Below are 14,534 nucleotides of genomic sequence, written 5' to 3'. Positions count from 1 at the left end.
TTCCACACTCAACTTTTGTCGTGTAGTTTGACTTCAGTAGGCGATGTCCTACGTCTTTTGGAAAGTTCAATACAGGAAGTGTAAAACTGAAGCCTCAGTTAGCTTCAAGTGTAAACGTTGATGAATCTCAGTTACAGACGATTCAAGTTACAGGAGCAGTAATGAGCCCATTACAGTTTTGTGGCAAATAAAACGACACACTTAGTTACACAGTTGGACAAGCTTCACACTCAGAATATTATTTCATCTCATACATTATTTTCAGAAAACAGGTTTCACTTTTTTAAGCAAAAAGGTTTCTGTTTATTGACTGTGTATCTGTCCTGGGAGAGGGGGACACCCTTTGTGCTCTTTGTGGGGTCTCTTCCAATGTTTTTCATGCTATAAAAAGGTTTTGGGGGGAGTTTTTCTTTACTTGAATCAAAGGTTTTGATCTAGTTTGTTCGATAGAAAGCATACAGGATCGGTTGTCATGAAATGTCATAAAATAAGGGAAAACATACAGTAATTTTCATGGGTTCACATAAATATACCACAGCCACACAATCTTTCATAATGGGAACAGATGAGGTAATGCATACTGCTGTTAAAAAGATGTGGTAGTGCTCATCCTCAAAACAGGGGAGTAGAACAAGGTAGGAATGAGTAACTGAATTTCTAATGTGTGGGTAACGGCATGTGTGTTCGTCCTGAACCGTTTGGTACACGGTTCAGTTCGGTTTGCAATTATCTCCAGATTCGTATGCCCTGTAAATCAAATATTTAATGTAGAATTAGCCTCATAAACTCTAATTAGGTATCCTGGCACTGGTGGATCATACATCCTCAAGAGCTCCACTGGGGCTCCACTGGGGCCAAACCATGTTGGGTTAGCCCCTGGATTTACAGCTCATATAACCAGGTCTAAAACACAAGCTGGAAGAGCATCTATCATTTGGGGGATGTTATAGTTTTCCAGTCGGTTTGAGTGACACTAAACAATGGTATGGTGTGCCTGGCTGTGATCCGCTTGTACTGGGCATCGTTATTTTCCAGCAGTTTTTAGAAATGTTAATATTTTCAGCGTTTTGGCGCGAGGTGCAGCCGCAATGCTTTTGCTGTTAATTACATATGATGGTATTGTGCAGGCAGCCCCTCTCAACAGGCGCACCACACTGTTTTGCCCAAAATATGCTTTTCTAAGACATTTTTGAAGTGGAAGTAGTCTCTGTGTGACTGGTGTCAAAACCATTTGAGACAGCATCACTCAAATGCATGTACTGCAGTGTTTGAACCTCGCTCTCATATTCTTTGTCTGCATAGTAGAAATTTCTGCAGTCGTCCAGGAATCATACGTTGCCTTGTACGCATTATAATGAGCTGAGTTCATCCAGAAATTATCCACTGCCCTGTATGAATGTGCAAAATGTGCAGTCATCCAGGATTTATCCATTGCCCCAGCAGCAGCTCTCACACTGGTGGATTCATGTTATCATATCTCAAAATAAATTACAAAGATGTTATTTTTTGCCTTTGGTTGCTCTTTTTGCTGTACTTAAAACATATACAGTAAATCCCAGAGCTGAGGTTCATACCAAACTGTGGATTTTGTGTACCATAACACCTCAAATGTATAATGCTATAAATAAGGAGTGTGAAGCTTTTGCAATCTCACAATTCAATTCTATTCCGATTCTTGGGTGTCTTGACTCGATTCAGAATTGATTCCTGATTCGAAATTGATTATCGCTTTCATAAATACAAAAGGGTCCACTAATTTCAGCATACTGTGCAATAAACCATTCATTGGGGTCCTTAATCTGCTGAAATACAATATGAGACACAACTGAAAATTAAGATAAATGATCTGCAGCCTTTTAATTTTAAAAAGTTAATGGCATTAATTCATTCATTCATTCATTTATCTGTAAGCATGCATGTTTGTACGTGGATAACAGAAACGCGTTGAATGCTGTGGCGTGTGTTTGTTAGCCGTTTTCAGCTGGTCTTGTTTGTTACTGCTGACGGCTGCTCCGCTCCGTTCAATTTCTGTCATAATGTCTTGCAATGGCATGAAAACATGTGGCCTACTTAAAGTTCCTGTTGCAAAGGTGATTATCCTCTCATTAAATACAAGACATGCTTGCAAGCCGCTGCCTTTTTTGAAGATAGGTAATCTTGGGTGCTGCACTTCCCTCGTCATTCAGTTCTGCTTTTTTCTTTCCGTCAACATCATGCCATTAATTAACACTTGAAAAACATTTTTTTTACATTAATGAACTGATTCTGGATTGTAGAGATAGGAATTGAGATTCTTATACAATTGATTTTTTTACCCAGCCCTACAATAAAGTATGTCGAGGCTGGTGCTGTGTAAAGTATACCATCCAAACAACAGAGGTTTGGTTTGGTTAATTGATTACAGAGCCAGTACAGCCGAGCTTAGGCACCACCATACTTTGTCTCTCACCCAGGAAAAATCTTGGTTTCAAGTGTTTTTTCACGTAACAAAAAGCTCCTCGGTCTCCACAAAAAGAACCTCAGCTCTTGTGCATCTTCCCCGCACTGCACAGACCACAAATCTCAAACTCTTTTCACCGAGCTCGCCCATTTCTTTCCCATTACACCGTCTTACATCTTTCCATAAAAGTGACAATCCTCTGAAATATCACAAACACCTTTGAAGAGATGCCATCTCCAGAGTAGATTAAATGGCAGCCGAGGCTCCAAATGAGGTGCTTAAGCAGCATGAGCCGCTGCTGCCTATTGCCAAAATAGCACCCCCTTCACTGGTTCCAAAGAGCTTCTTTACCTCCATTTGTTCAGATGGCATTGCCATTAGGCCGTCTCCATGGCAACACCTCAACGCTGGCCCGTTAACCGCATGGCAATAATGAAGCGCAGTGGCAGCTTTACTGACTGATTCATCATTAATCTAAATGTGTGTCTGGCAGCTTCTCTGAGCTGCACAACAAATCACTGAGAGTGTGGGAGGACGAGCGGTAGGAAGTTACGCTCACCGTCTCTTATCACTTTCTCTCTCTAACTGCTTTCTATGTTTTGACTGCTATACCTTGTGTGTGTGTGGAAATTCAAAGTGATGACATGTTGATAAGACAAGCAATAAAGAAACAACTGATGTGGAAAAGCTGTTTGAAATCCTATCTGCGTGTCATATGAGCCTACCTGTCATCAGCATCTTTACAAGAGCAAATGAAGCAAGGCTGACACAAATCTAAATAATACACACCTCTTAAATGAAAGCTGCTAGTGAGCCAAGTGGCAATGATAGATTTCATCTGTGCAGGAGTCTTTGAAATCCTGACAGGCCGCTGGGAATCCCTGGTCCACATAACAAACGCTTTCCTGCTGCCATCCTTCTCACAGAGTTCACACTCGTAAACTCCATTTATCAAACACTGCTGTCAGTTATGTAAGGAAGATCCAGGTGGAGGTATCTCAGCACACAGGGCTTGCATTCAAAGTGCATCTGGTCAAATATTTTAGGAATTCAATTTTTCGTTTTTCGTTTCTTAACTTAAAAACAATCAATCAGTCATGAAAAAATACATTCAGGCATTGTGCTGACAAAACAGCATTCGACAACCTGGTGAAACAGGGAGAAGTTAAAATGATGTTCCACTCCATTTAGTATGAGATGGGCTCTTTCCTCCCAGTACCATCCCATTCCTCACACTAAATATCAAGTTTCCAAGGCTACACACTATGTAACCAATGAAAGCTGCCCTCCTAACACTGCACACATATTCCTGCTGTCCATAAAAGTAAACAAACAAAAAAAACAAAACATAAAGCGTTATCCATAAACTCCAAACACAGCACACAGACTAGATTGTAGGTTTTTGTAAGCAAAACGGTGGCAGTCAATTCTTGTCGACAGGTTTACTTCGTGCTTACGACTTGTTTAAATGCCTCCCATTTTATTTTAGTGGAGGGCGAGCACCATGTGAGGCATGCAGGTGAGTAAAAAGATTCATCTCCAACAGCTGCAAACTGCACTAAATCAAACACTTTGGCAAGAAAGAGAAAAAAGAAAGGAAAGAGTGGGAATCACTGGCGCTGACCCAAACTTCCTGCATGTGTGTAGCCAGCTGTCGCCCTACTAGACCACTCAAACTGTTCTGACTACTCCAGACCACCATCCTTAAACAGGGATGGCTGGAAACAGCCATGTATCCAGCACCATCTCCTGAAGGCTGATCAACAACTCCATCAGTGCAGAAACAATAAGTTGATCAATCAAACCAAAATTAATATTAATACACAACAGCAAGATAAATGAGTAATCATTTGAGTCATTTATCAAGCAAAAATGCCAAAAAGTCTCTGGTTGCAGCTTCTCAAGTTTGATTTATGCATTTGTAAAATCAATATTTTTGGGTTTTGCTGGTTAACAAAACAATCAATCAGAAGAGGTCACCTTGGGTTCTCTGAAAATGTAATGAGAATTCACCATTCACCATCCTCTGACAAATTATAGACACACTATTTAACTGAAAATGATTTTCAGATTTATGAGATATCATGAATTATGCTGATTTTAACTTGCCACCTAAAGTCAATCTGCCATGTGTATTTGAAAAACAAAGTTGGTTGGTACCAGATACCAGCCACCTAAATGGAACTGATGATTTTCATCAAGATCCATGCATTATTCCCTGAGAATTTCATTAAAAATGTGGAAAAACGCCCTATCTCTCAATCTAAACTAAAGTGAGAAAGAATTCCTGGATCCGTCCCTTTACTGCATCAAAAGTTAATGTGGTATATTCTTGGCGGAGACCCATCCTCCATCCAAGTTTAGTGGAAATACATTCAGTAGTTTTTGTGAAATCCTGCTGACAAAGCAACAATACTTTTTCCACTCTGCTCCGCTTCATTTATTATTTTACAGCTATAGTTGCTAGCTACTTTTCAGATCAATATTTTATACTTAATTCATGATCAGTTAAAATGAACTCTACATTTTTTAAAATTGATTGTACAATCCACTACAGTAGGTCAATTTTCACTTTAGCTCAAACATTCAGTATATTTGCTGCTACATGGATGTTTCCCCTCTGAAATCGGTATTTGTCCCCAAAAAACGGGGTCCAATGTATAGTATTTTTATATCTCACAATGTCAGAGTATAAGCTAAATTTTCCCTTCAAGATAATTTATGTGCAACAAAGAGATGATCCATCCAACATCCAAATCAGCACTTGTATCATGTTACTAGTTGGTTAACACAACATTTAAAAAATGTTAGTCTAATTGTAACAAACTGCTACATTCACCTGAGCAGGCCTGAAACACTAGAGCACTAGAGCTCTCTCTGATTTATTACTCTTGGACTGTGTTTCAATGAGAAACACTCAAGAGCATCTGAAGACCCAACAGACCAGGAAGCACTCTGGCTCACAATTTGTCACCATGTAAAAACACACAGGCCCCAAAGACTTCACAGACACTGGAAAGACCCCATGGCATGTGTCATCGCGTGAGATTTACTGAAGGCTCTCCCACTCGTTCTTCCAGCCACATATCACATTTATCAAGATTGGACTGGAGCACGAATAGAACAGGGTGAAGGATTTGGTGTGCAGAAGCGAAATCTCATTTGGTAACTTGTAATCAAAGGCCTTTTAGGAGAAACTTAAGCTTTAAAGGGTTCCATATCAGCAGATAGGAATTTGATTTATAGACAGCTTGGAGGCACTGGAGGAAACGATCCAGTATAGGATTTCCAACATGCTGTGTGGACTGGGCCTGTCTCAAAACACATCTTTTGTCAGAACATATGACAGGTTTGAAGTCCATCAGTTTCAAGGATGGTTGTATCACAGTGATATATATGCACCTGCCACATTAGTCTTTCAGAGCATTCAGGTGTTCCTAGTTCCTAAGAATGATCATCTTCACATGTTGAAGAAAATGACTTTGAATGTTTCAGCCAAACACAGACTTGGAGGCCACAGCTTACAGTAAAGGCCATTTTTCCAACAAGTTGTCCCTGGAAATTAAGGCCAGGAACTAGTGCACCTAAAAAGTTCCTTGAGCAAATTTCATTCTGAGTTTCTACTGTGTCTGAACCTGTTTAAAGGCAGGAATGATACAACAGGAACAACATTTAGACCATCTGTTCAAAACGCAGGTGCACCTAAAGAGTTCACCACAGTCCAGAGCTTAAAAAAAAAAGTTCCTTAGCCCCGAAATAGGTTCCCAGGCCCCTTAAATACGTTCCCTAGTACCCTAAAAGGTTCAGAAGCCGATGAATATGTTAATTTGCTCCCTCAAGATTCCTGAGCCATAAAATATGTTCCTGCGTTCCCAAATAGGTTTCCTAGCCCCTAAATACATTCCTAACTTCTTAAAAAGGTTCCCCAGTTTCAAAAAGGTCCCCGATCTCGGTAAAAGATCTGGTGTTCTTTTACAAGGATCCTGGAACCCAGAAAAAGCTCTAGTGGTCGAACTTTTTGTTCACAATACTGATTAAAATGCATCTCTTGACCCACATGAGAAAGCACAGTTTTACAAACTCATTCATGCATCTAGCCAAGACATGGCTGAGCTTCATTTCCTTGGCATGTAAAGTGGACATTTATCCAATTTAGTCCAATCTGATTTCATAGTACCGTACACAGGAAGACAATTTGAAATGTATTTCATAAAGTGTAGGGGAATGTGGTGCTCCAGCTGAACAAGCACCATGGAGAGTACTTCCAAAGGTACAGGCAATTCTACAACTACAAATTTCCATTTTATAAAGTATAAAATAATAAAATAAAAAAAAAACAGTTCAGGCAAAGGAAAAGAGAGGACTCCAGTGATTAGTTCTAGCAAAAGGTGTTGCTCTGTTGTCCTTGTACTTAAGAGCAGAGCTTCAATATTTTCCAATAAAATGAAATTTGATGGGTAACAAAGACCTGGTTTAATTTTAGTGCCCTGAAGATCTTAAAGACCCACAAAGGCTCGCTTTTGCTTCTATAAGGGGGAACAAGGTTACAGTTAATAAAATTGGTATTAGTGAGTCCAAGGTGATTTTAATTTTCGCAACAAGCAGAGAATTTTTCATATTTTTTCTATGAAAAATTACTCACAAAATGCTGTTCTAAGTAGTTGCCATTCAATTTATCTGTCGAGTGACTAATTAATTTATCAACTAATCATTGTAGCTCCATACTTAAATCAAACTATTGATTGACAATAGCTATTGGAGGCATATTAAAAGAGGTTTACTGTCAAAGAATCAGTACTGACACCATCCTGAACAGCTTCATAACTAAAAAATACTTACAGGGGATGGTGTGAGGATCAAAATGACAAGCTGATAATAAAAAGCTGATGCTGAGCTGTATTTTTTTAGGGATGTTAAAAACATTTTTTTCTGTCTGATGTCAGACCATACATTATCAATCAAAAGTATTATGTTAATGTTTGGGGGAAAAAGCCTATGAAACGGCATTAAAACCAGGAGATAAAATGATGGAAGAAAGTCAGGGATAAATTTAGAGCTGAAAACAACTGGTTGATTAATCAGTAAGCTAACTGACAGAAAATGCGATGGACATTTTTCACCATTTTTGGACATTTTCTTGACCAAAAATATTAATAGCAAAAACGTCTGGCAGATTAATAATTAGAGTATAAAGTAAAGTTAGTTGCAGCCCTAGATACATTCACGTTAAAGGTCTGATTTGATTGCAGGTACTACAGACAGCCTGCATGCAGTTGTGACCAGTTTAGAACCATCAAACTCACTGTGGGCAGTCAGCAGTCACTTGGATAGACAAACTAACATATTCATTATTAATGTAATTCAACAAGAAAAAAACATTGCCATAAAATGAATACCTGTACAGGAAGGCGAGTAGATAAATCAAAGCTGCTGTGTCGCCCGAGTCTGATGTAATTACATGAGGAGCAACAAGAGGAACACTGAACTGAAGACAGGCCTAAACTCACAAAAGGCTGATGTGGAGTCAAAAAATCTCAGACCTAGGAGGCATTTAAATTGATCCCTTCCTTGCCAGATGCTCCTTTACTTTTACCTCACACATCCAAGCATGTTAGACTACAAAGACTAAGGCCTCAATACACTGTTTGTCTTTGGGCTGTCCAAGAAGAAAGCTGACAATAATGAGAGAAACGTGGTGACAAACCTTTGTTCATCAGCTCAAAACAGTGGACCTAGACATACATACCAACCCTCACTGTTTTTCTGGGAGGCTCATAATTCTCCTGGATGTCTCCCAATTTATGACTAATGTTCACACTTTCCCCCCTTTTAGTTATCACAACCTGTGTCTGCCACTATACAGCGTGTAGTCTACTGTAGTATAGCACCTCGTACTACTCGATGAGTGAAGCAGTAAGAGAAACAGAGAAGAGAAGGAAGTATTTAAGCAAATTAAGGATGTCTTGAAAAAAAAATCCTGTTTCTTAGGAGAAGGTTTAAGGGAAAGGGGCGTGCATTTTGTAAAATCCGCCGAGTTGATTTTTCTGTCGAGCACGAGGGTTGCACGGACATCAGTTTCCCTCGACAGGCTGACAAACATAGGGCAGTGGCATGCACAGAGTCTCTAAGGGGAAGGGGCGTAAAATGAAGGAAAACTGATGAATATTAGTTTATACCAGAGATTCATGCAAACACGGGCAAAGTATTCTGCATTCCTTCCTATAAAATCAAAAGGTACTAAAACATAAAATTGCTGTTACAGTGTTCTTCCGGTTATTTCCACAAACTCAATTTTTTCTGGGGGATGAAACCCTGCTTCTGAATTGAAATCCTCTTTTGAGGTCTCAAGGTTGGCAAGTCTGGTCCTAGATCACACCATGAGGTACGACTAACGATGGCCAATTTAGAGTTTGGTGAGCAGAAACCGCCTGAGTCAAAATTCGGACCATGTTTGAAATGTGAGACCAAATTCACACAATGTGACTACTGCTAGGACACATATCTGCTAACCAACCAAACAGAATACAGCATGAGATTACATAGAATACACTAACTGATCCATAGACATATTCACAAAGATGCTGCGTCTCTCCTTGCATATAAAACACACACACACACACACACACACACACATATACATTTTTTTTTAAAAATGTATTTACACCACAGTGGTGTGATTCATCATGGATTTATTGTATAATATGACCCAGAGCGCAACCAAGATTTAAGCAGACCCATCTAGAGCTTCAATGACTGGTTGATTATTAAACTACTTGATCGAAAGAAAATTAATCTGCAAGCATTTTGATTTAATTTATCAAGTGTTGTCATCATTTTTCAAGCCAAATAAATCATTTGCTGATTCCAGCTTCACAAACGTCAGGATTTGATGTGTTTCTTTGTCATAAATGTTTATAAATTGGACATTGCAAGGTTTCAGACTGTTGGTCAAACAAAACATCATCCTAGCCTCTATCCTTATAATGGTCATTTTTCACTCTAAACTATAACTGAGTTTATAGTCTTGCACAGTTTGACATGTAATGAACCTACAAGATTGCTGTTATTGCACAGAGCACATGTGTGCATGTGCAGTCTATGTGTCTACGACCGATTGTGGTTGGGAGTCTGCACAGCCAAGTTCATGATGAATAACAATTATCAGTCTAGCCACGATTTTAAAGACTTCCTATTGTGCAGTACTTGTGTTTCAGCCCAGCGCCTGCAGAGCTGCAAACAACACAGGTCCTACCTGTCACTGCTTTACCTTAACACTTAGAGCCCCAAAACCAAGCAGCTCTATCATAAAAGATTTGTCTGATTAATATCCAAAAGCAACATCAGGTATAATTCTGCTCGGCAGGGTTTCAAGACAACACATTTATACAGAGTGACATTTAAAAGAAACACTAAAATGCTCCAAACAGGCATGAACACACCATAAATTGGCACTTTGCATCATTATTTCCAACCTTTCCATTCTGTCTTCTGAGAATTACAGAGAGGGGAAACTGCTTCTGCTCACAGAACCAAAAACCATACATTTTCTCCTCAACACGCATTAAATACAAGGAAATGGACTTTTTCTGCCACCCTCTTTATATGTCAGAGGTCAGAGTCAGCTACAGGGACCAAAGCACACATGATCGTTGTCGATGCTGGCTGATATGAGGGTTTAAACCCTACTCTCCCTCTCACCACATGGGAAACCCAGCCACTTTGAAGGAAGAGTGCCAAAGAACACATGAAACAAAGAGACAACATAGAGCAGAAATAACAGGTCTCTTACCTCTTTTTGGTTTAGGGAAGCTTTCGTGCAGGTGAAAGACTACTTTCTCCACAAAGTGCTGAATGTTGCTGTGCTCCGGTCCTCGGACAAACACCATCCAGTCATGGGTGAAGCCTTCCACAGTGGGTTTCTTTCTGACCTGGGCACGATGACCAAGTTCCAGTTTCACCTGAACAGCACCCTGTAAAATGAAATGATGTTGGGTTACTGCCCAAAGAAAAAGCTTTTGAAAAAGAATTTAAATTAAGACCAATATATTGTTAGACTGTATACAAATAATCTCTAACCCAACATTTCTCTACTGAACAATTAAAAACCTGAGCTATATTCCCTTGTCTGCTGCACGAAGAACATCATGTAAAACTCCATTTAAAAATCTGCTCATTTTATGAAACACTGATTTTGGGCAATTTTACACACCTGCAGAACCTGATTTACGACTTTGACTATTAACTGAAGTCTACAGGTAAATTTAGAATAAATATCACTCATGAAACAGCCAACATTTCCACTAACTTTGCACTAATTGAATGTGCTCCCACTTTGCTTTCTACCAGTGGTTAACATCACATGGCTGTGAAAAGACAATGTAAAGATAATAAGAAGGAAACGCCTTGTGAAAGTTTGATTTTCACCTGATTTAAGTGCTACTTTATACACTGCGTGTAACATTATGCCGAATTGCACGATGGACTGTAACCATTCTGAAATAGCTTTAATTTACGCATTCGCAAATGTGTTCACTGTAGGTGAGCAGGAAAAAAAATAAAACTGTCCGGTTTTTGGGTTGAATTTTGCAGCACACTGTTCATTCAGGAGATAGCGGCACGTATCGGCTTTAGCTAGCTGTGTCGCTTGAAAATCCTCGTTACGGAGTAAAAAACCAGCGACTCCTCCGGTGTCACAAAACAGCTAAATGTCCAAACAGAGACTTGATAAGACCGGACTGGCAGCAGATCCTCCAACTGGATACTCACCGAGTTGGCCATCCTTGAGGCCCCGCGTTACTGTTATTTCATGGAGAATTAGTTTTGAATGAGAGTAGAGGTGAGTACTGTTTGCCTATGACGGCGGACATGGTCTCTCCCGGACTGAAGTCAGACTCAAGACTTTCAAAGGCTCGCCGGCTGTCAATGACGCGTATTAACGTAGAGTAATTCCGCTGCGGACTTTCAAAATAAAACCGCTGCTGTGAGACCCTTCACAGTGCACTTTACTGGACTTTACTGGCATGGTCTGGCCCCCATAGGCAGTATTATAGAAATAGTCCAAGAGTCCAAGTCTTTCTTCCAAGAAAGATTTGACCAGGCATTACAAATTAACTCTTGAACTGTTTATTTATTCAGTGAACTATTCAGTTGCCTAAGAATTGTATTTCCCAACCTCTAAATGCTCTGCCAGGGATCATATTCTAGTGATTATATTTATTTATTCCATACTTGCCAAAAAGTGGTCAAATGGAAATAAATTTCGTCTAAAAATACTTTAAATATCATTTAAAAATCCACCATATCACATTGTTGCAAGCTGGAGTCCAGGTGTGTGTTTCTTTACATTTTTATTATATTATTTTTATTTTACCAAACTGACCCTGTTCCTGTGTAAAGCAACTGTAACAGCTGCTCTTTGTAGTGCAAGCAATATCATTCATATTTATTTTTACACAGTTGTTATTTAACTACCAGTCATTGAATACAATTGTATATGAGGTGCTTGTACTGCTGGTTCGCCGTGTGTACCTGCAGCAGTTGGTTATATCTCTTTGCCAATAAAATTGTCACATATGACAGCTGCTAAAAATAATGAAATGTGTAAATTCTTGACTGGCACTGACTCTAAGTTTGGTTAAACTATTGCCAAATTAGTGAGAAAATGAAGTAAAGCTTCATTATCAGACAAACCCCTCAATGATCACAGTATTCTTTTCTAATCTATCATTGTCCTTTCTTTTATTTTTAACGTAAAAATCTCCTATTTCCGCTACTTCTCCCGCTCAATTCTGCTACGTTAACGACGCTGAGAGGTGAAGCGCACGCGCAGCTTGGTGTACCCGCTGGGGCTGCAGACACAGCACGAGACTGAAAGAGCCAATGTGAGAAGAGCAGACATACGGACCTCCAATCAGGTGGCCGCAACCGTCCTGTAATTATGTTGCCTTCAGGTCCCAGGGGAAACCGGCGAATGAAGCATGTTGTAACAGTTTGCATGAAAAGCCAACTTGCATGTGCGACTAAATTGATTGAAATTGCTTTTACATAGATAATTCACCTCTGACTTTCAATAGAACAATCTGAAAGACAACGTTTTAGGAGCTATTTTCAAGTAAAGTCCGCCCTTCAGTTTTCCCATTGGTTTCTGGTCTGGATACTTTATATGTTTTGCTTGCATGTCGGCTTATAGTAACAGTAAATGGACCTCCACAGGTTGGGTATACAGCAACATGAATGATGAAATAATACCAGTTGAGAAAAACATAATCTGAAATCTGCATGTTACCATTGTATGGAAGTCCATATGTTATTATACATATTTAAATGAATTTATTTAATCAAATTGAAGCTTCAGTTTTCAGTTGCACACACAAATATACATCAAAAAAAGAAGATTAAAACTTAAAATCCGAAGTTTTTTTTCATGTATGAAAAGTTATCATTTTCACCAAAAATAAAACTCAATTGACTAATATTTTCCAAGTCGTAGTTATCACATGCTGGATGAACACTTTGTGTATTAATGTGCATTATTGCTCCTCAGTTTTGAGTGAGTCTCTCTTGAGAATATGATTTCAGTCTCACTGTTGTTCATTTTAATGAGGCCACTGATAGACTGCCATAGATCCCCATGTTTCACTCGTGTAACAGTCCATACGAGTGAATTATTAACCCAGCTCTTCACGTATAGTCAAAGACTCTAGAGTATATATGTATGTATGCAAACGTGATATTTAAAGCTTCATTACTGAGTTGTAATTAACGTCTTGATTCTCACACTAAGACCGTTTCAGCATTATCTGCGGTCAGAATGTATGGTGTTTGAGACAAGTCGGTCTCTATCACTCTTGAACCTCGATACTCGCCGTAGTTACATGCTGGTTTGCAGGAGGCTGGGTGAATGAGGTAAAGTTTGGGCAACAACATTTTTAACTTTTATGAACTTTTAACTGAGAGTCTGTTACATTTTTCATCTTACTGCGGTGGGCAGTCCAGTCTTTTCTTTTTACTACGTGTGCACCTCTTGTTGAACAGCGTTAGCTTTTGTGTTGATAACTCCTGTGTAGCTTTTACTAGCCGGTTCAGCTAACTTCACTTGCTAGCTTGTTTGTTATATTTAATTTTATTATAATTACTAAGTGGTTCCGAGTGTAGTAGCTCTTTGTCCACCAAAGGTTTGGGCTAAAGATTTTAAGGCACTGGTTTGGTATGTGCGACACGTAGACAGCATCAGGACCACGCCAAGCTAGGAGAACGCGCCACAAGCGAACCCCATTGAAAAATCTATCAACTTAATATTCGCTTTCTTATTAGTAAGAATATGTAATGCACAGGACGCTACGGAAAGTATTGTTTAATGGAGCAGAAAGTATTCTTGAATACGGCATAAATATAATGTACCAAAAGATAAAGATTATAAAGATGGTTTAAAAACAAGAATGACAACAATTTGCTGCCAAGATGCAGCACGGTGGGCGACAGCAGCATCATTCTGTTAATATAACACCTGCTGGATGAAATGACGTAGGTTAACTAGCTGTATACTGAGTAATGCTTCATGTTGTATGTTGTTTAAGTAGCATATAACAGTGATGATAGTGACTGGAGTGGTGCTCTTCCACGACATGTCCAAATTTCCTTTAAGGTTTTGCATAGTTTATGTTTAGCTGCCAAGGCTGTCTGTTGTGGTAGCACTGTACCTTACATGCTCATGGGGCCATGTCAGAGGTCCTGGATCAGTGTCAGTCAATCTTTCTTTGATTCGTCCATATGCAGTACAGCATCAGATAGTTTGTGGAGTGGTGAAACAAAACCCTTCATAAAAAAACTTTCGACCATAAACAGAGTGAGGGCAGACTGGTCACTAGTTGATGGATCGTGGAGAGTGTGTTGTTCTCTTGGACAGATTAAGAAAAAGAATAAACCATGCTAAAATGGATCACCAGATAATTGGGTGGCCGTTGATACACCTGCTGCTAGTGAAGTCTATGTGGGGAAAACACGGCTCAGTACTCATGTAGTAATGTAGTAATGACTGCTGAGTAGTCACGGGTAGGAATGTCGACATGTTGACATAGTGGCAGATGTGATGAAA

The 14,534-nt window shown here is 39.4% G+C and overlaps 2 protein-coding genes across 3 annotated transcripts in view; one reads left to right on the top strand and one right to left on the bottom strand.

The window, feature by feature from the left end:
* mllt3 (MLLT3 super elongation complex subunit) overlaps positions 1-11,297 on the bottom strand; it is a 56,408-nt gene extending 45,111 nt beyond the window's left edge. For both annotated transcript variants that reach the window (XM_084345005.1, XM_084345006.1), the window contains exons 1-2: positions 11,207-11,297; positions 10,230-10,410 (exon numbers count right to left, since the gene is read on the bottom strand). In XM_084345005.1, the coding sequence (XP_084201131.1) occupies positions 10,230-10,410; positions 11,207-11,218 (193 nt within the window). In that variant the 5' untranslated portion in view covers positions 11,219-11,297. The remainder of the gene's footprint in view (positions 1-10,229; positions 10,411-11,206) is intronic.
* Positions 11,298-13,222: 1,925 nt separating this feature from the next.
* focad (focadhesin) overlaps positions 13,223-14,534 on the top strand; it is a 52,354-nt gene continuing 51,042 nt past the window's right edge. Inside the window, exon 1 of the mRNA XM_084343737.1 lies at positions 13,223-13,345. The gene's annotated coding sequence lies outside the window, so the exon portion shown is untranslated. The remainder of the gene's footprint in view (positions 13,346-14,534) is intronic.

This window comes from Pagrus pagrus, assembly GCF_965226575.1.
Source record: "Pagrus pagrus genome assembly, chromosome: 22".
Classification (NCBI taxonomy): domain Eukaryota; kingdom Metazoa; phylum Chordata; class Actinopteri; order Spariformes; family Sparidae; genus Pagrus; species Pagrus pagrus.
This window is presented reverse-complemented; position numbering and strand designations above follow the sequence as displayed.